Source organism: Boleophthalmus pectinirostris, unplaced genomic scaffold (genome assembly GCF_026225935.1).
Source record: "Boleophthalmus pectinirostris isolate CB_2022bp ecotype Guang Dong unplaced genomic scaffold, ASM2622593v1 HiC_scaffold_10, whole genome shotgun sequence".
Classification (NCBI taxonomy): domain Eukaryota; kingdom Metazoa; phylum Chordata; class Actinopteri; order Gobiiformes; family Gobiidae; genus Boleophthalmus; species Boleophthalmus pectinirostris.
The window spans coordinates 10887006-10909490 of NW_026570971.1; the positions used below are offsets into that span (position 1 = coordinate 10887006).

Consider the following 22485-nt stretch of genomic DNA (forward strand, 5'->3'; position numbering starts at 1 on the left):
GTAGATAGATGTATGTTTTAATAGCCTTTTTGTTTGTTTGTTTTTGACCGGTTTTATTGTCTGGAAATATAGATTTAGACAAACATTATTGATCCACAAGGGAAATTATCTGGACACAGTAGCTCACATGTCACAATGATAGAATAACAAAGAGCAAAAATATAAATAGCAAAGTAAATTCTAAATAAGTAGCAAAATTATTGTTATTTATCATTATTTATTATTATTTTAAGTCCATTTTGTTTCGTGTATATGATATTTGGCGAGCACGATCAGAGTTTGAATGAAAAAACAAACAAACATAAAACTATAATAAAAAAAACAAACGTGCTGGAGGATCGTCCCGCCCCACAATGCATCTGGGTGCTAATGTTTTGATGACGTCACGGCTGGGCGGGCAGTGGGTGGGCTCAGGGTGATGCTGGGTGCTGTTGGGTGCTGTTGGGCGCCGCTCCGCTCCGCTCCGCTCCGCTCCGCTCCGCTCCGCTCCGCTCCGCTCCGCTCCTCTCCCACCGAGAACCACAACAACAACAACAACACGACCCGGGCTTGTCTTCCACCGCGATGCCCCCGTCTCCCCACGCCGCGCGATGAGCTAGTTCCCCCGGGGGCCGCAGGTAGGTGCGCCCGCTCTCCCGCAGCCTCACGCCGGCCTCCGTGCGCCTCTTTGTGCGGTTAGCCTAGCATGCGGCTAACACACCACGGGACTCCCTAAAAGCTCGGCATTTCGTCCGGGGGCGGGCACAATCTGCACATGTAATTAGATAAAATATTACGGTTCAGACACATTTACAGTATTTTTGAACAAACTGATCCCTTTATTAGTTAGCTATCTGTATTCTGCACTAAACCATCTGCTGCTTTTACTACTATTATTACTTCTGTGTGTACAAGCCTTCAGTCGTGCAGGAAGAATCCATGGCAAAAGGAGAAATTAAATTTTGTCAGCTGGACAGAAGTTTATCGAATACGTTTCGCAGCTCATTCAAGCTGCTGGTCAAGTGCTGGTGGACGCTTTCTTATATCTGCCTGAAGGGAGGAGCTAACTACACTGAAACTACTCTGAAACGACTCTGAAACTAACACACCTATGTGTTTATTTTTATATTTTTTTAGATTTTAGCCAGAAAAAACAAAACAAAAATAACATTGGTTTGAGAGGGGGGTTAAAGTTAGCCTGATTCATCAGCCGGTTTCACTTCGTAGAAACCGTCTGACATCACAGCATTAGGATTTGTTTGCTTGATGGTAGGCGGTTACTTATTTTATTTAACCAATCGCTGCTATTTGGTTGTGACTGGTATATTAAGCTTTTCCCAAATCCTGTAGGAAGAAGGGCAATAATGTCTTTCCCCTTGATAAAATTCAACAAACATTCTCTGTGTTCCGGCATTAAATCCTCGGTCTCAGGAATTGTTGCCGACACAGAATGTATGGCTCTTTGCTGATTGGCTGGTGCCCGAACTTGCACTTCTGGGGTTTTTGCGAACCGTGTAGTGGATTCCGATTCCTGACCTACTCACTGGAGAGAAATTAAATTGAGTGAAGACATTCGGTGGCGCCAGCCTGGCTAAGTTAAAGTAGCTATTTTTGTTAAGAAAGAGAATTCTTCCTTAAACAGAAATGGAGGCCTCAGACACCATCCATCTCCTATTTACAACTCCATCCTCAAACCTAAATCAAAACAAAGAAAACAGTATGGATAGCCAGGTCTGGCCCAGAGGTTATGGCCCTGAATGATTCTGCTAATATGACCTTACAACTCAGTGCAGCTCAGTAGGCCTAACTAACAGAAACTGTAAACAAGTAGAAGTGTCCACTAACATCTGACCAGAACTGAAGAAGCAGCTTGGATGAGCTGCGAAATGTATTTGATTAAATAAACTTTTGTCCAATTGACAAAGTTAATTCCTCCTTTTGCTATTATTACTATTACTTATTATTATTATTATTATGCATGGGATAAAGAGAGATTTCAATTACTTTGTATATCCATTACATTTTAAGAAATTGACAATAAAGCTCACTTTGAACTTCAACTGATCACAATATAGTTAATAATTCTTCAAATTTTCTTTTGTCTAAGAATTACAGCTCAGTTTTGCCGAGATCCATTTAGCAAACCTGTCCCAAAACCTTAAATGTCCTAAATTACACAAAATGGACCCTTTGAGACATGTTAGAATGGCTCCTCAAATACATACCTGGAGTTGTGTTTTGTTTCAGGTATATTTTTGATGAAGAAACAACATTTTAACATAGATAAAAATAGCATGATATGGGCCCTTTAACGTACCTATTCCTAAAAATATATTGACAAAACTCAAAATTTTTGAGCCTAACCACTAACGCATAGTGACTGTTGTTTGTCATAAGTATTTGGGGGAGTATGGTGCCACAGATGCATCAACAGAAAGTAAAAGAAAAGTCGGATGTGTTTTTGGTTAAGGTGATCAGACATACCCGGGACAGTCCCAGTTTTGACCCCGGTGTCCTCGGTCCCAGAAGATTGGTCCAAAACCAGTGAGTTGTCCCAGTGTTATATAAGAAATGTTCCAAGCTGTTCTTGACAGTTGCTCTGACTTAAGTCTCTCAGATTTTATCATTGCTCACAAGTGAGTCGTGAATAAGTCATGAATGGACCCATTTTTTTATAATCACGCAGTCCATTCACTCTTTTATTATTACCAATTTGAAAATCTGGTTACTCTAACCATATTGCCTCAGAGATTTATCAGGCCCAAGTATAGCCCCATTCACAAATAGTTCCCAGTAAACTGCTGAGTACAAAATGCCAGAACACTCTGTGGCCCCCATTCACACGTGCCACAGTGTCAGAAGTTCTGTGTGAATAGAGCAGACCTGGAAATGTTCTGACTCAGAACATTTCCAGGTCTGCTCTATTCACACAGAACCTGCATCTGGCTCTGTGCTTTTTCTCACATAGCAAAGCACCGCTACATCCAATTCAGTGACAATGGAACACATTCTGCATTTATGTGCTCTTCAGAAGCCCAGGATTCTGTAGAGCTGGGTATCATTAAGAAGTTGTAAATACCATACGTACCTCGATACACAGGCCACGTTACGATGTATATCTCGAAACAGTGCACTTTCGATTCAATATATATATACAGTCCCAGACAAAAGTCTTGTCGCTTATCCATTTTGTAGAAACAAAAGCTTATAACCTGACTTTAGATTAATCGATTGGTTTTAGAAATGTCTCATATGAAAGCTAAAACCCTCCCAAATTATGCTCAATATACTAAAATAAATTTTCTTCACTGAAGAAAGATTGATCATTTAATGAACACAGAAAGGTCAGATTTTGGCAAGACAAACGTTTTGTCGCCTACAGAAAATTGAACAAATAATTTACTTCAAATACAAAAATATGTTGCATAACGTCAGTGAATTAAGTAGTGGTGCTGTGAGATCTATATTTAATATCTTGTATGACTTCCATGAGCTTGAAGGACTGCATCCATGCGGTTCGACAAAGATTCATACAATTTGTTGATGAAGTCATCAGGAATAGCAAAGAAAGCGTCTTACATGCCTCCCAGAGTTCATCAAGATTCTTTGGGTTTGCCTTCCATGCTTCCTCTTTCATTCTACCCCAGACATGCTCAATGATGTTTATGTCTGGTGACTGGGCTGGCCAGTCCTGGAGCACCTTGATCTTCTTCGCCTTGAGAAACTTTGATGTAGAGATAGAATTATGCGATGGACCACAATCCTGCTGCAAAATTTGACCCCTTTTATGGTTGGGAATGTAAGAGGAGCTAATACTTCTTGATATTTTAGGCTATTGATATTGCCTTCCACCCTGCAAATGTCTTGCACACCCCCATACTGGATGGAACCCCAGACCATGATTTTTCCGCCACCAAACTTAACTGTTTTCTGGGTGAATCTTGGATCCATGCGGCTCCAGTAGGTCTCCTGCAATATTTGCGGTGGCTGTGATGTAATTCAACTGAGGATTCATCTGAGAAATCCACCTTCTGCCACTTTTCCAGTGTCCATCCTTTTAGCAGGCTGTGGGCCTTGGCAAATGCCACACGGTTTTTTAATTGCCTTTTGTTTAGTGCTGGTTTCTGTGCACTGATTCGACCATGGAGGCCATTTCAAGACAGAATTCTACAAACTGTTCCGGTTGACACAGGGACTTGAGGTGACCAGGCCTGGTGGAGTCTGCTGCAGTGGAAAAGGGGCCTTGGATTTTCGAATCAACAAACGGTCCTCCCGAGCAGTTGTCTTGCGGGGTCTGCCGGACCTGGGCTTGTCAAAAACATCTCCAGTCATTTCAGATCTTTTTCTTATTCTTTGTACTTGACGCTGAGACACATTGAAGGTGTCAGCCACCTCAGCAGTGGATCTGGTCTTCAGCCTCTTGATAATTAAAGCTTTGGTCTCAGGGTGGATCTTAGGCATGTTGTCAGAGGTCAAGTTGCAGTTGATGTGAAGGTCTGGTGTGCTGGGGTTCTTTTTATACACACCCACTAATTGATTGATCAGTAACTGATCACAGGTGAGGCTGTAATCTAGGATTGGGTGCATCATATGACAAAGCGACAAGACTTTTGTCTTGCCAAAATCTGACCTTTCTGTGTTCATTAAATGATCAATCTTTCTTCAGTGAAGCAAATTTATTTTAGTATATTAAGCATAATTTGGGAGGGTTTTAGCTTTCATATGAGACATTTCTAAAACCAATCGATTAATTTAAAGTCAAGTTATAAGCTTTTGTTTCTACAAAATGGATAAGTGACAAGACTTTTGTCAGGGACTGTATAATATATTTCAAATCAATTTGATATGGCTCAATAAAAAATAAAGACTACATCATGACTGTGATACTCAAAGTCTTTGTTAAGCCACTTCTTGTGCAAAGTTAATATGAAACACAAACATTTTATTCATCAAAACAGTGAAAATGTCAAATGTGTTGCATAAACGAGTTTCCTTTCACTGAACAAGACAAAACTGTAGCGCTAATATTTTAGTAAATTATACCAAAAAAATACTGTTGGCAATGTATCAATACAGCAGCCCCCGATATCGATACACATTAAACAATACAATATTTCAATATTTTTGCACACCCCTAGGATTCTGAGATGCGATGTTCGGGTTTGGACTTGTTTGCATATCTGATTTTATGTTGGAAAGTCTGGATAGTAATGTCACCATCAATTACATCAGTAATGGCCTACCCAGTAGGCTAAGAGCTGGTTAATTAGGTTGTTTGTTCTTGTTAACATTACATCACTAATTAATTCAATTGTAGCCTCTGGTCTTTTTTGTGCAGATCTGTCTTACGATACGGATAACTGTCGGTAAAGCCTTAAATGTAATCACTTTTAGTCAAAGAGCTCCAATGTGTAGATGCATAAACAGATCAGATGATTTTGGTTCATCTCCTCAGAGCGGTGACGTCAGGTGTGGCACAGTTTTGCCCTGAGTTCCCCGGTTGTTTTTCTGATTTGTGCTGCGTTCAGGTGCATTTTCAACTCAGGAAAATGGACCGCATGAACGTAGAAGATTACAGCTCAAATTGGATAAAGGAGTAGTAGTGTGAGTTCTGAATCAAATTATTATGTGTGGCTATTCAATTGTGCACTACTACTAAAAGGCTCTTGAATACAGGGCCTAGTACAAATTTATCTCACTTCTGCTACTACTACTACTACTACTACTACGACTAGGCCTACCACTACTACTTCCACTTTTACTGTTGTTGAGGTCTGCACTATTATTACTGCTAATAATACTACTAGGCTATTACTACTACTACTACAAGCCCCAGTACTACTAGACTTACTACTACTGCTACTACTAGTACTACTACACCTTCCAAAATACCTCTACCAATGTATTCAACTACTGATAGCGGTAGTACTGCTGTTATTACTGAACCGACTACTACTCTTCCATTTTACCGATATTGGAATTACCATAAATTCTTCTGTATTATGTAAATTGTACACAATGTATTGGATATACGATATATAGATGTGTGCAAAAATATCTAAATATCGTATCTTTTATGTGATAATACAGTATCGATATCGTGGGCTGCTGTTTTGATATAACACTGAAAGTATTTTTTAGTATATTTTGCTAGATTATTTTGTTACAGCTACAGTTTTGTTGCTTGTTCAGACGAAGGAAATTCGTTTATGTGACACATTTGACAGTTTCACTGTTTTGATGATTAAAATGGGTGTGATTCATGTTCACTTTGGTTTAACAAAGACTTTTAGTATCACAGCCATGGTTTAGCCTTTATTTTTTATTAAACTGTATCGAATCAATTTGAAATATATCATATTGAATTGAAAGCTCACTGTTTCGAGATATATATCGTATCGTGGCTTATGTATCGTATCGGCCGCTTCTTAATGATACCCAGCTCTAAAGATATATTGATATTTTGATATTTTTGTACACCCCTAGTCCTGTTTTAGTCCTGGTTTAATCTTTGTTTAGCCCTAATTTAGACCTGATGTGGTCCTGGTTAAATCTTAGTTTACTCCTGATGTAGTCCTGGTTAATCTTAGTTTAGTCCTGGTTTAGACCCGATGTAGTCCTGGTTTAGTCTTCGTTTAGTTTTAGTTTAGTCCTGGTTTAGATCAAATGTAGTCCTGGTTTAATCGTAGTTTAGTCCTGGTTTAGACTTGATGTAGTCCTGGTTTTATCTTAGTATAGTCCTGGTTTAATCTTCGTGTAGTCCTGGTTTAGACTTGATGTAGTCCTGGTTTAGTCTTTGATTAGTCCTGGTTTAGACATTGTGTAGTCTCAGTTTAATCTTAGTTTATTTCTGGTTTAGACCTGATGTAGTCCTGGTTTAGTCTTCGTTTAGCCCTGTCTTAATCTTAGTTTAGTCCTGATGTAGTCCTGGTTTAGTCTTCGTTTAATCCTGGTTTAGACATGATGCAGTCCTGGTTTAGTTTTAGTTTAGTCCTGGTTTAGACCTAATGGAGTCCTGGTTTAGTCTTCATTTAGTCTTCATTTAGTCTTTGTTAAATCGTGGTTTAGTCCTAATTTAGACTTGATGTAATCCTGGTTTAATCTTCGTTTAGTCCTGGTTTATACCTGATGTAGTCCTGGTTTAGTCTTCGTTTAACCCTGGTTTAATCTTACTTTAGTCCTGGTTTAGACCTGATGTAGTCCTGGTTTAGTCTTCGTTTAGCCCTGGTTTAATCTTAGTTTAGTCCTGGTTTAGACCTGATATAGTCCTGGTTTAGTCTTCGTTTAGACCTGATGTAGTCCTGGTTTAGTCTTCGTTTAGCCCTGGTTTAATCTTAGTTTAGTCCTGGTTTAGACCTGGTATAGTCCTGGTTTAGTCTTCGTTTAGACCTGATGTAGTCCTGGTTTAGTTTTAGTTTAGTCCCGGTTTAGACCTAATGGAGTCCTGGTTTAATCTTTATTTAGTCTTCGTTTAGTCTTTGTTAAATCCTGGTTTAGTCCTAATTTAGACCTGATGTAATCCTGGTTTAATCTTCGTTTAGTCTTGGTTTAGCCTTGGTTTAGATCAAATTGGTCACAAAATAGGGACACCTGGGACATATTTTGTATAAACCTGGGACAAATCACACTGGTTTTGGATAAATCTGCCGGGACAGGGGGACACAGGGCTCAAAACGGGGACTATCCCGGGTAAACAGGGACCGTCCCGGGTAAACTGGGGACGTCTGATCACTTTAAATAAAACGCTCCGGACGAAATGCCCAGAGTTTAGCGAGTCCCCGTTCGCTGTGTTAGCCTAGCATGCGGCTAACAGCAGACGGAGCCGCGGCGGTGGACTGGACGGAGCCTGCCCTGGCGCCGGGGAGTCTCCTCGGCCATCAACAGCCTCGTTAACCCGGACAGATCGCCACCCTCCCCCCCCGGGCCTGGAGCTCCGGGAGGGGGCGAAATCACCGGGATAAATCACTGAATATCCCGGTGAACTCTGGGATCAGGTCGTGTATGGATGGTTAGCATGAGGAGTAGCATAATGTACAATAACAAACCAGATACAGAGGTGGACACTTCATAAATTAACCTGTTCTGACTCCAAATATATTTTTATTTTTTATTTTTAGCTGCATTTTGAAAGTTGTGGCGTTAACATGTTATAGGTAGGGCTGCTTGTTATTATTTTGGTCAATATTGAAATCACGATTATCCATAAAAAAAACCAACAACACTTAGTTATTGATAATTTACGCAAAACTTTAAAATTGAAAATAAATATAGGCTACAAATATGTGCCTCAGATCAGTTTTGCAACCCATAAAACATAAAATGAATAAAATATAGGGCTGGGTATCGTTAAGAAGTTGCCGATACGATACATACCTCGATGCAATGCACTTTCGGTTCGATATGATATATTTCAAATTGATTCGATACGGTTCAATAAAAAATAAAGGCTAAATCGTGGCTATGATGATACTAAAAGTCTTTGTTAAACCACTTCATAGTTCATATGAAACACAAACATTTTAATCATTAAAACAGTAAAAATATCAAATGTGTTGCATAAATGAGTTTCCTTTCAATGTCAATGAAATGTCAGTTTATGCCTCTCTTTCCTGTTGACAGGGATCAGTTTGGTTAACAATAGGGACACCTGGGACATTTCTTGTATAAAACTGGGACAAATCTCTGGTTTTGGATAAATCTGCTGGGATAGGGAACACAGGGCTCAAAACTGGGACTGTCCCGGGTAAACTGGGACGTCTGGTCACACTAGCACAGTGGACTGAATTTAGTTTTATTTAGTTTTTCATGTTTCTGCTTTGTTGTAATGCAAATTGTATTTCTCCTTTTTATTTCTCCTTTCTGCTGCTTAATATATTATACTCTTTATTGCAATGGTGTTTAAGGTTTGTCACAAGTATCAAAAATCTGAAACTAAAACTAGTATTGAAATTAGAAACTCATTTGAGCAGGTATTGATACTAAAAAAGTCATTTACAGGACAGAAATTAACCTTTTCTGAATAGCTTTAGAATGCAGATACACAAAGGGTGAGCAGACGTCCCTGTTTACCCGACACAGTCCCAGTTTTGTGCCCTGTGTCCCCTGTCCCAGCAGATTTATCCAAAACACAGTGATTTGTCTCAGTTTTATACAAGAAATATCCCAGGTGTCTCTATTTTTGACAAATTTGATATTTGCCAACAGTAAAGAGAGGCATATATTGTCATTTGTTTCGGTAAAATGCAGAAAAACTGCTTAAAACTAACCAAAACACAAAGAAAATGTGACTGTACTGACTCACGTGTTAGTCACGAATAAATCATGAATTATTATCATTGTGGTATCAGAATCAGTATTAAGCACTGAGTCTATTCCTGAGCATCGAAATCGAGTTTGACATTTTGTGACGACACTTACTATGATAAAATAAAATAGCGTATAGTTAATTATGTTGTAAATTGTAACAGTCTGTTGTTGTGTCCCTGTCAGTGCAGTGAAGATGGGAGTGTGCAGTGTCCCTGTGCTTCTGCTCCTGCTGCAAGTCTTGCACATATCAGCTGAGGACACAGGTAATTTCTATTATTTTTTACATTTAGAAAAAAAAAATTTAATGACTGATAAGAGCCACATATCAGTGTAAGGGTCTGGAGAGTTGATAAGCTGCTAGTCCTCCCAATGATGCTTTGTTTTGGTAAAGATTACAGTGAGTATTCAAATGTGTGCTTGTATTTTCACATATTTTACAGTATATGGGTAAATATTTGTTGTGGTCTTCTATATGAAGATGTTTAAGATGTATGTTTATGGTTTTATATTTAGTGTAGTGTAGGATCTGTAACATAGGATCTTTAAAAGGTATAAAAATAGTCAGGGATGCACCAATTTATCTTTTTAAATTCTGATACTAATTTCGATCCTATGGTTTGATCAACTGGTATCAGTGCAGAGACTGAAAACAGCAAAACACAAAACTGATCCAAATTTGTTATGTAACTGTTATTTATCTGTCAAGTAACGACAGAAGCACTTCGTATAAATCTAACACATTAAGAGGCTCTCTGGGACAACTACAAATAATCTTATTACATCCATTTATATGTCCAATCAGGATATCGGCTGAACTGATATTTGGAAGCCGATATGATATATTTTCAGTACTGGCAGCAATACTCAATACTAGTATCAGAGTCCTCCTTCCTAAAGAACTACTTCCACCATGGTTAAGTCCCATTGTAGACTCAGTATAGTCCTGTTTTAAGTCTGGTTTGGACCTGATGACCAGACTTTCTTAATGGTGCTTGGTGTAAAAAGTTCTAATTTTCCAAAAAACTTGAGAATGCTTGAGAAAAAAGAAAACATTGCCTGTCGTAGCAACCCTGATAACCCCCCTCCCCTTCTCTCTCTCTCTCTCTGTTTCTGTGTGCAGATGGTCCACTGGTGTGTGCGTGTGACCGGTGCCAGGGGGCGCTGGAGTGCCGGGGCGCCCGTTGCTTCTCCTCGGTCAAACTGGAGGGCGGCGCTGCTCTGTTCGAACGAGGCTGCCTAAAGAACGACCAGCAGACCCTCCTCCAGTGCTCCACCTCCCCCTCCCTCAACAAGGCCATCCTCTGCTGCGCCCAGGACCTGTGCAACGGCAACAGCACCCGCCGAGCGCTCATGGCCCTGCTGCCATCAGGTGAGACCACCGCTGACTGGAATGGAACAATGTGGTTTTGGACTTGGCAATTTATCTTGTATTGCAGGGCTGAGTGATTTGGAAAAAAAAGTATGTTTTAATAATAGGAGTCTGTTCAAAGTTCAGCTTTTAAATGCAACCTGAACAGGATTAGCTGTTTTTATTCAGAATAAGACATGATATTTTGTTGTTTTGCCGCCTTTGCTTTTGAAAATTGCGTCCATTCAAACTGCGATCTCAGTTTGCCCTATGGTTTAGTAAAATATATAGTTGGGTTTTAGCATTTGGCGTGGAACATGTCAGCAGCAGTAACAATGGTGCTGGGTTTGTTCTTGTCACATAATGATGAGTTTGAATTGACATTTGAAAAACTATCGTAATTTCTGGACTATAAGCTGCTTCTTTTTTCTCACACTTTGAACCGTGTGGCTTATACAACAATGCGACCAATTTATAGACGGATTATTTGTTTAACTCAGCTCAACACAGTGGATGTGCATATAACCTGAGTGCAGAAAGCGCCGCTGTCTGTGCAGTTGAACCTGAAGCTGCAACACAAACTAGTGCTGTTGTCAGAACTAGTTTAACAGAAAAGTTTACCGCCGTGTGATAAAATTAATTATGATGCTAAATGAACATTAGTGAGGGGGATACATCTTAATAACCCATATGCGTTAAATGCAGTTGGGTGCGTAAATGATGAGAAGAAATGTTTCACACTTCAGTCGCCGCACATCCAATCAAACCTGATTGATAGAACTAACCCCGCTCCCGAGAAAGTCTGAAATCTGCTGAAATCCTACAAAACACTGACATGATACAGACAGGACAGCAGCTCTTTCTGCAGGAGACATGCGCAGTAGTTTAGAGACAGGTGGAAGAGATGGTGCGCTGAGGAAGATTCAAGTTTGTGTTTTGAACAGTTATTTTGCGCTTCATGCACACCCTTCTCATGGAAAACACACGAAGAAATGCAGATGATGCAGCTTTTAAGTTAACGGCAAATGATCTGGCTGTCGAAGAAGGAAATAGAGCTGCTGCACGTGAGCTCGGCATGAATGAGTCGATGGTGAGACGCTGGTGATGGCAGCCACCTCCAGAAAGTTACATACTGTACTTAAAACAAAAATAATAGCAATACTTACTCATTTATTAGTTACTCTGATTAACATTACACCATTTACCAGCTGTACATCCTCACTGGAATTACCCTACCCTACTCTAACCTGCTTCCTCTCTCCTCCACAGCTCCAGAGGGCGAGCCGGTGCCCTATCGCGTGGAGACTCTGGCCCTGTTCATCCTGGCCCCTGTGCTGGTCCTGGTGCTGCTGTCTGTAGTGTCCGTGCTGGCCTGCAGGAGGCTCCACCACGGCAGACTGCAGAGGCTACAGGAGTTTGACACCGAGCAGGGCACCATCGATGGACTCATCTCCTCCAACGTGGGCGACAGCACTCTGGCGGTGTGTGCGCTGTGAATGTCAAGACTAAGACCAATCAGTGATTACAAGACTAAACCAGGTCTTAATCTGGATTTAAGAACTAAACTGCAGCTAGAAGTAATGGAATAAAAAGGCAAAACTACTAAACTCAGATTAAACAAGGGTTAGGGTTAGGATTTGAAGACTAAACTTGGTCTTAATCAGGCCTAAAGAAGACCAAACCAGGATTTAAAAAGCTAAAGGACTAAAGTAGTATGAAGGACATACCATGAATAACTGAAACTTAAAGGCTGAAACTAGGACTAAGCAAAACTAATCCAGGACTAGAGCAGACTAAACCAGTTCTAAACCAGGTCTAAAGGGAGTGTTGACATGAAGGATCTCCGTGAGCTAAAACCTGACTGTCTGTGCGCAGGATTTGTTGGATCACTCTTGCACTTCAGGGAGCGGCTCTGGTCTCCCCTTCCTCGTCCAGAGAACTGTGGCCAGGCAGATCAGTCTGGTGGAGTGTGTGGGTGAGTCAAACATTCACAAAGCATCTTAATAAACCACCTTATTTCTGTGGTAGCGTCCTGTCTAAAGCAGCGAGTGTCTCCTCCAGGAAAAGGGCGGTATGGGGAGGTGTGGAGGGGCCAGTGGCAGGGCGAGAACGTGGCGGTGAAGATCTTCTCGTCCCGGGATGAGAAGTCCTGGTTCAGAGAGACGGAGATCTACAACACGGTGCTGCTCCGGCACGACAACATCCTGGGTGAGTTCAGCTCGACTCGTAGCTACGACTGATGAATGTTTGGGCCAACCAGCTTCCTAGAGAAAACAGCAGGGAATGGGAACGTGATGTCGCGCTTGAGAAGGAAACGCCCACTAGGTACCACACTTTTTCCTTGTTCGGTGTGGACTGGTTCAGTGAAAGTGGGAGATAACAGTCTGTGTATCATTCGTTAATTCGTTTTTCAATATAAAACCCAGAAATAAATAAAACAAAAAAAACAATGATTTTCTTCGGATAACAATTAGTTTTTTCAATTTTCGATTTTGTGTTTAAATGAATAATGGAAAAAAACTGATAACAGCCATTTCCGTGACTTAAACTGTGATGCTGAACTGAACCAGGACTAAACCGTTTTCAGTCCTGGTCTGGTCCCAGTCTCAGTCTCGGCCTGGTTCTGGTCTGGTCCTGGTCTCCGTCCCGATCTGGTCCCAGTCTCAGTCACGGTCTCAGTACTGGTCTGGTCCCAGTCTGATCCCAGTCTCAGTCCCAGTCTCAATCACCGTCCGGTCCTTGTCTGGTCCTGGCCTCAGTCCTGGTCTCAGTCCTGGTCTGGTTCGTGGTCTGGTTCCTGTCTGGTCACGGACCTGGTTTAGACCTGGTTCAGTCCTGGTTCAGTCCGGCATCTCAGTTTAAGTCACAAAAATGGGAAACGGTCGTTATTTCGTATGTCGTATGTTTTTTTCCATTATTCATTTAAACACAAAATCGAAAACTGAAAAAACAAATCATTATCTATTTTTTGGAGACAAATAATGAAGTAAATTGTTGTTTTTTTGTTTTCTTATTTTTTATTTTATATTGAAAAACGAATGAATGAATGATACACAAATTGATAACGCGCTGTCGGTCTTTCCGCCATGGGACAACTTGTTCTGTTGTCGGGTGTATGATCCGTTCACATGATCTGAAGGTCAAAAAAATACACAATGGAATATCATTTCATTGTTTTCCTGCGTGGAAACAGAATGAAGAGAGTTTCATGGCCAGATAAATGCGCAGGAGCTGAACAAGGAGTCGTTGTGCAACAGCAGAACATCCTGTTTCATGGTAATAATGAAGCTAATCATGAAGATTTATCCCAACCACATTACAAACATTTGGGAAGCACTGCACGAACTACACCAACTGAAAAGGCTTTGCAGAATCAACACACTTACAATATCTGAGAATATCAGCGGAGATAAAGCGTCGGGGCCTCGAGTCCATTGTTTTGCAGGTATCTCGTAAGGATCCGTATCATCGATCAAACGGATTTTTTCCAGATAGCGTCTCCTCTTGTCCGGCAGGAGTTTGTCCCTGTACCATGGCGCTCTTTTCCACTAGTTTTAAGCATTCCAAACAACACAAAACTATACTAAACTAAACTGCAGCTACTATTTCACTCACTTCTCACTCAGTTCTTACTATCATAAAGACACGCATTGTTCCCATTCCTGATAAAATACAATTGAATAAATTAATCACATTTTTTCCCCCCTCTTTATTTTCAGTGTTGTTTAGTCTCGTAAAACAAAAGTAAATGGGCTCATTACTAATAACTACATGAAAATAAACAATACAGGCTTTTAATCTGTGTCGTTTAGCCGCGAATATACTCACATTTATTTTTCTAGTCTCAAGTCTTCAAGTCTTCCTGTCTGCTCCAAACCACATGCTTTTACTGACAGAGGATTTTCTGTGGGCCTCTCCATTCAAAAACCTCAGCCGTATAATTGACAATTAGACACGAACATGACTACACTGCTCTCTTATCCAGTTTGTGGTAAACCAGCAGTGGCTTGAGTTCATTGTAAAATTTTATCATTTGAGAGAATATTGTAAATTGACCCGACATATCCGCATTGGCCATGGAAAAAAATAAATAAAACATACCGGTCAATCTCCCTACAGCCTCAGTATTGATCAAATGTGTATATCAGGTGTCTCAAGCCTCCACCCCCTTCCAAGTAGCTGACCAAGGGATTTCTGAATTACACGTATTGTGCTGAATAACTCAAATCTGATTAATTAAATGGCTCGCTGTGGCTCTTTTATATACTGACCTTTTTTAAATGCTAAAATGAGTACCGTATTTTCCGGGGTATTAGGTGCTCTGGATTATCAGACGCACTGTCATTAAATAGTCTATTTTCAAACTTTCTTCACAAATAAATCGCACCGGACTTTAAACGAAACACAACAGTTGGATGGGTCAGTGGGACGTTGTTTGGCGCGTTCACGGTGACTCTGGGCTTTGTTCAGTTGTGGCGTGTAGGGAGGGTGCTGTCTGGGACCACTGGATTGTCGGCGTGTTCGCATTGACTCAGTTGTTCAGTTGTGGCTTGAAGTGGCACATTGGACTCTAGGGCTGGGTATCATTAAGAAGTTGCCGATACAATACATACCTCGATACGTAGGCCTCGATACGATACATATTTCGATACAGTGCGCGTTCGATATGATATGATATGTTTCAAAGCAATTCGATATGGTTCAGTAAAAAAAAAAAAGGCAAAATCATGTCTAAAGTTAAACTATGTCTTGTGCAAAGTTAACATGAAAAAAAATGCCCATTTTACTCATCAAAACAGTGAAAATGTCAAATGTGTCGCATAAATGATCTACAAAACTTTAGCAATGTTAGTAAAATATACCAAAAAAAAATACTGTTGACGTTATATCGATACAGCAGCCCATGATAACGATACTGTATCATCACATTAAACGATACGATATATCGATATTTCAGTATTTCTGCACAGCCCTTGGACTCGCTTTTTCGGTTCGTTCCTCCGTTCCGTTCCTCGTCGGCGTGGAGTGATGAGTGTGGCTGCAGGTGTTTTTCGCTGTGCGGTCGCTGTCTGCTCCGTGCGTGTTTGCGTGCGCTGCGGGAGGTGCGGGTTTGTAGTTTACTAAAGTCGTGCTGGGACACCCGAGTGGATTCATGTATAGGGTGCTCTGGATTGCGGGGCGCACGATTGTTTTTTTTTTGATGGGGTTAGAGGCTTAAGAGTGCGTCTAATAGCCCAGAAAATACGGTAGCTCTCTGGTATTTTTGTTTTGTAAATGTAGCTCACCGGAGGAAAAAGGTTGGAGACCCCTGGTGTATATGATGATGTCTGTCAAAAACATACCCTTAATCCTTATTACAAGGTTAATTTTTTTTGTTTCTGAGCACTCTGAAATCACTCTGTATTGACTTTCCTCAGATTGTTGAATTACCGGGCTTGTTCTGAGCAGTTCTGACCCCGTTGCTAAATGGCTGCTGAAATACTTGATTTTTTATTAGTTCGTGCCTTTTGATGTCATCTCTAAGTGGAGACTGTGTTATACAAACAGGGGAATTTTTTCACATTCCTTCAACTGTAATTATCACGGCAAAGTGACAGTTTAATCTTTGTGATTATAAATGTACGGTTTAATCATTATGATCATAAACGGGATGATACACAAAAGGCAAAAGCTGGTTTTCAGTGTTCAAAGCGTGCTGTATCCCCCTGTGTGCGTGCGTTTGTGAGTGTGTTTCGCCTTCCTCACTCCTCCTCCCTCTGCTTTGTTCATCCTCTTATTATCTTTGGTCTCCAGGCTTCATGGCGTCGGATATGACCTCTCGGAACTCCAGCACGCAGCTGTGGCTCATCACATTACCATGAGAACGGCTCGCTCTACGACTACTTGCAGCGCGTTGCCGTGGAGACGTCGGAGGGGCTGGCCATGGCGGCGTCCGTGGCCAGCGGGTTGGTGCACCTGCACACGGAGATCTTTGGCACGGAGGGCAAACCGGCCATCGCCCACCGAGATCTGAAGAGCAAGAACATACTGGTGACCAAGGACCTGCGCTGCTGCATCGCCGACCTGGGTCAGATTACGCTCAGTACTGTCGCATTCACGCTCTAGATTATTAACCCAGATGTCATTTTTGAAAGAAACTTATGGAACTTATGATCCACAAATGTTGAACCTTATCTAGGGTTCCTACAGTCATGGAAATCCTGGAAAAGTTATAGAATTTTTGTATCTCTTTCACGCAATTACAGCGTTCTGTTACGTTCTCATTAGGTTATTATGATTATTTCTGAACATGTGCGCCTTTTTGTTTTTAGGAGATGACAATAAATGCATGACAGTAATTTGAATGTTAAACTATAATACCAAACCATAAGGTGAGTGGAAAGAGTTAACATTTCATATTTAGCTCTAAAAGTCTGATAAATTCTACACATGTAGGTGCCGTAAAGTCATGGAAAATTCACTTTAGGTCATGAAAAAGTAATGGAAAAGTTTTGAAATTTTGTCAGTGAAAAAGAGTGGGAACCCTGCTTATCATAAGTTACAAATCCACTTTATTTCTGTAGCACATTTTACAAACAAAGTGCTGCACAGAGATCATAAAATGAAGACAAAAAAGGCAAATAGCTAAAATTTGGTCACACCACTTCTAAAATAATAAAACCAGTAAAATCTAAATAACAGCATAACCATAAAAATCATAAAAGCAATAAATAAGTAAAATAAATAAAAGACACAGAGGACCACACGACTCACGCGGTTTTAAAAGTTAGAGAATTAAAGTGCGTTTTAAGACGAGACTTAAATCATAAGGATAATAGGAATAATAGGAACTGGCTTTAAAAACAGTCCCTGACAACAATATTGTCTTTGGGGTTGAATAATGGCACCACTTTCTGAAGCTATTAAAAAATGACATTATAAAATTAAATTATTCTCATTGATGCAGAGAAGACATTGACTTTGTGCCAGTTTTTGTCTCATAAACTCATGACATTGAATCTGTCTTTATATAAATACATTGTTTTCTAGTATTTTTCTGCATAAATAGTTGTTTTTCAGATCGGCACGTCACGTCTTTAGTCAACCACAGCCCATAGTGACTTAATGACACAATGACTTATTTTGGCTTCTGGTCATAATCACGATTATCGATTTAACCACATAATCTCATCAGGAATCCATGTTTCCTTATCACAGTATGGTTGTGTAATAGTGCCTCTGTGTTCACTCTCTCAGGTCTGGCAGTGACCCACTCGCAGGCCGACAACCTCTTGGACGTGGGCAACAACCCGAAGGTGGGCACCAAGCGCTACATGGCCCCGGAGGTCCTGGACGAGAGCATCCAGACGGACTGCTTCGACGCCTACAAGAGGGTGGACATCTGGGCGTTCGGGCTGGTGCTGTGGGAGATCGCCCGCCGCACCTACAGCAACGGTGAGACCACAGAGCCAAGGTTTAGTCTGGAGGCAGTGATGAGGGCTAAGGCTCATTTATTCTGTGTGTTGTTTCATCTGACTCTTGGTCCGTCTCCTCAGAATGTGGAATTTCAATGTGCTATTGTCTGGGGATAGTAGTGAACACAGGTCTATAGTACTAGCAGGACTTTTAGTGACTAGGACCTGCTGCACAATATATGGTTTACCTTATTTTCTTAGCTCTTTTCCAACAAATACAATATTTACCCTTTAAGCGTTCAGATAGTTTAATGTCTTTTCACTTAAAACTTGTCTAGCCCACAAAACTGTAATAATAAAATAATGAGAGTACTGTCTGTTTACATGTTTCAAATGCTTTTCCGTTCTCTTTTCCTTAGGCATCGTAGAGGAGTACAAGCCTCCGTTCTACGACCAGGTGCCAAACGACCCGAGCTTCGAGGACATGAGGAAGGTGGTGTGTGTGGAGCAGCAGAGGCCATTCATCCCCAACCGCTGGTTCTCAGATCCAGTCAGTATTTGACTCTTTTATTTCAATGTTAATGTACCGTATTTTTCAGACTATAAGGTGCAATATCAGTCATGTTGAATTCTCTCGTCTATTTTCATACATAAGGCGCACCGGATTATAAGGTGCATTAAGCGAAACAAAACAGTCAGATAAATCAAAGTTTATTCAACTCATTCACAACTAGAAAAGCACTCAGAGAGCGCAGACCTCCGCCAAGGACTACCCCCATTTTTTATATAAATTGCGATAAAATCAGTCTTCTGGATTAGATCCGGATCAGCCTTTGGAATATGAAAGAGGATCCCATTGTCCATCCCTGAGTCAAATTTCATGGGGTTTAGTCAATAATTAACCGAGATATTGAGAAACAAAATTTTTGGCCCCATTTACCACAATGTTAACTAAAATTTCAAAGTGATCCAGAATCCAGGATTTCTTCCGGATCACCCCCAAAATGAAATCAGTTCTTCCTTTTCACATTTCCAACAAATCCTGAAAATTTCATCAAAATCGGTCCATAACTTTTTGAGTTATGTTGCTAACAGACAAACAAACAGACAAACACCGGCAAAAACATAACCTCCTTGGCGGAGGTAATAACTCAGCCTCCAGGCGTCCACGATCCATTGGCAGATTGTGGTGTATCTCGCCCGGTCTCGTCTTCTCGTCTTGGTGAGTGTGTGTTACTCCACGAGGCTCCTGACAATCCATCAAGCGGTGCGGCTTTGTAGCTTACCACTCATATTAAAGTCATATTAAAACATTTTGACAGATTTTTGAGCTCCATGTACCACGTAAAATCAGTTTGAGGTCAGTAAGCACAACCAGAATTAATACATAAGGCGCAGGGTCGTTTTTTTGAGAAAATGAAAGGATTTTAAGTGCGCCTTATAGTCCGAAAAATACGGTAGACGTTAAATGCCCTTTACCTGACTTTTATTCTTTCAGTTCTTTACTCTGTGTAGCGTAATGTAAAAGCAGGGTCTTCCTTTAATGTAGGCAACAAATGTGCGGTGCAGGATATATGGATTTATGTAGCAAAGAAATAAAGGTTATATAATTTTATATTCACATGCTCAAAGTAGCCACTCATTGCTTTGTCAACAGTGGTGCAACCCTTGGCCTTTTCTGTTCTCGTTTATAATTCTGTCATAACTTTACTCACTTCAGTAACTATAGCAACATTATCCTTTCTTCACTCTTCGTATCAGTACTTTTTTAGTAAAACTGTATATACCACATTTAACATGACTACTGAGCCACGCGATTCTAGTTGCCATGTATTTGAGCTTAGAGCAGTGAGCTTCATGCAGGGTTCACTTGGTCATGGAACCACTGGAAAAGTCATGGAAATTGAAAATGTCATTTTTCAGGCCTGGAAAAGTCTTGGAATTTTGCCATTTCTTTCATGCAACTACAGCGCTCTGTTAAGTTATCATTAGGCTATTATGATTAAAAAAAAAAAAAAAAAAAGAAAGGAAACGTTTTGGGGTTAAAATTATATTTTACTTGCATAATATGTAATTTATTTTTGCTATATGTAAATATTAGTTAAGTTCCGTGATCAATGTACAGAAGCAACCACATAATTTTTTGAAACTACGTCATGAATAGGGGTGGGTTCATATAAGTTTTTCTTCTTCCCACTCCTTTTCGAGAAATGTGCTTTTCTGTTGTTTACAATGTATATGTAAACAAACATGAAACATGATTATTGTTTCTCTCTCTCACAAACTCGAAATAAAAATGAATGAATCAATCAATCAATGATCATTTTCGAAGATTTGCACCTTTTGTTTAAAAGAGACGACAATAAATGCACTGACAGTATTTTGAATGTTAAAAAATTATAATATCAAACCATATTTAGCCCTAAAAGTCTGATCAATTCTACACATGTTGGTGCTGTAAAGTCATAAAAAATTCACTTTAGGATCACGAAAAATGGAAATGTTTTGAAATTTTGTCACTGAAAAAAAATGGGAACCCTGTTTATGATTAAGTTTTTATTTCACAGTTGTGCTTTGTTAAAAAAAAAAACATATTCTGTGTCTTTCTCCTCAGACTCTTTCGGCCTTGGTGAAGCTGATGAAGGAGTGCTGGTACCAGAACCCGTCGGCGCGCCTCACTGCCCTGCGCATCAAGAAGACTCTGGACAAGATCTACAGCTCTTTGGAGAAGGGCAAAGAATCCTGAAAACCACTCTCCAATGTGGCTCCTGACATGGACCTAAAGGAGGACCACTCATTTTACTGTCCAGGCTTTTTTTGGTACCTTCCACCACCTCGGCTCTCTTCCCTTGTCTTAAATACAGACCACTCCATGTTCTTCTCGAAACTTGACGCCTATTACGGACTGCCTTAGACCCTGGAACGGTTGTGGTTTTCCAAAGTTTGAGATGGGACTGGCATTACGCTGAAAGACAATCAACACATGCCAAGAAATGCCACAATATCAAATGTTCACTTAACAAAGGAAAAAGCCAACTTAAACCACCTTAAAGAACACATATTATGCTTTTTTTTTTTGGCTTTTCGTTAGTTCTCTTTTAACATGTTTTTATCTGTTGGAGCTCCCTCTGCTGTCAACAATGAGAAATTAGCTGTGAACACTATTTGACAGAAGAAGCTAGAGATGCACCGATCCAGTACTGATATCGAATATCTGTGCCGATCCTGAAAGATTTGCTTGATCGGAATATTAGTTCTAATATTCTGATGGGTTTTATAATAAATTGATGCATTAAAACTATTTAGTGGTTATAGTTGAGCCCCAGAATTAGGTGCTGGGAATCATTAAGAAAGTTGCCGATACGATACATATCTCGATACACAGGCCACGATACGATACGATACATATCTCAAAACAGTGCATTTTTGATTTGATATATATTTCAAATCGATTCAATACGGCTCAATAACAAGTAATAAAACTGTGGCGCTGTAACAAAATAATTTTGTAAAATATACCAAAAAATACTCCAGGCAATATATTGATACAGCAGTTCATGATATCGATACTGTATCATCACATTAAACGATGCGATATATCGATATTTCAATATTTTTGCACACACCTACTCAGAATGTTTGCATTTTTATTTATACAAAGCTGTTCTGTTACTTGAAAAGTTAAAAAAAACAGCTATGGATTAGTTTTGTCTTATTTTAGTTTAGTTTTAAGGAAATAAATGCTGTTTTCTTCCTCTGCACTGATATCTGTTCATATCAGGTAAGGGCAGATACTTCAACTACTATCGAAACGAGGGCTGGGTATCATTAAGAAGTTGCCGATACAATACTTATCTCGATACGGTGAGCTTTCGGTTCGATATATTTCAAATTGATTCGATATGGTTCAATAAAAACAGTTACTGATACGATACATACCTCGATACATAGGCCACGATGCGATACATATCTCGATACAGTGAGCTTTCGGTTCGATACGATGTATGTTTCAAATCGATACACTATGGCTCAATAAAAAAACAAAGGCTGTGATACTAAAAGTCTTTGTTAAACCATTTCTTGCGCAAAGTTCATATGAATCATCAAAAACAGTGACAATGTTAAATGTGTTGCATAAACAAGTTTCCTTCCTTAAATAAGCAACAAAACTGTAGCTGTGACAAAATAATTTAACTCTTCGTGATATATCGATACAGCAGCCCACGATATCAATACTGTATCATCACATTAACGATACGATACATCGATATTTCAATATTTTTGCACACCCCTAATTGAAACTATCAGAACTGGATCGGTGCATCCCTACGCAGAAAGAGTCTAGAAACGCACAGGAAACATTAGGATTTTTACCTATGACGCAACAAAACTGGGAAAATCCAAACTGAGCATTTTTGAGTGCTCAGAGAAGAAAAAAACAAATGAAGCAAAATAGAA

At 40.0% G+C, this 22485-nt stretch overlaps 1 protein-coding gene across 1 annotated transcript; it reads left to right on the plus strand.

The window, feature by feature from the left end:
* The first annotated feature begins 414 nt into the window (after window positions 1–414).
* On the plus strand, window positions 415–21351 carry acvr1l (activin A receptor, type 1 like). Its single transcript, XM_055158435.1, is given in 12 exon segments — window positions 415–448; window positions 489–617; window positions 9474–9548; window positions 10406–10654; window positions 11903–12114; window positions 12509–12608; window positions 12695–12841; window positions 16427–16484; window positions 16486–16700; window positions 17870–18067; window positions 18447–18577; window positions 20642–21351. Coding segments are annotated over 10 exon segments (1512 nt in total). The 5' UTR covers window positions 415–448; window positions 489–617; window positions 9474–9478; the 3' UTR covers window positions 20774–21351.
* Window positions 21352–22485: the final 1134 nt, after the last annotated feature.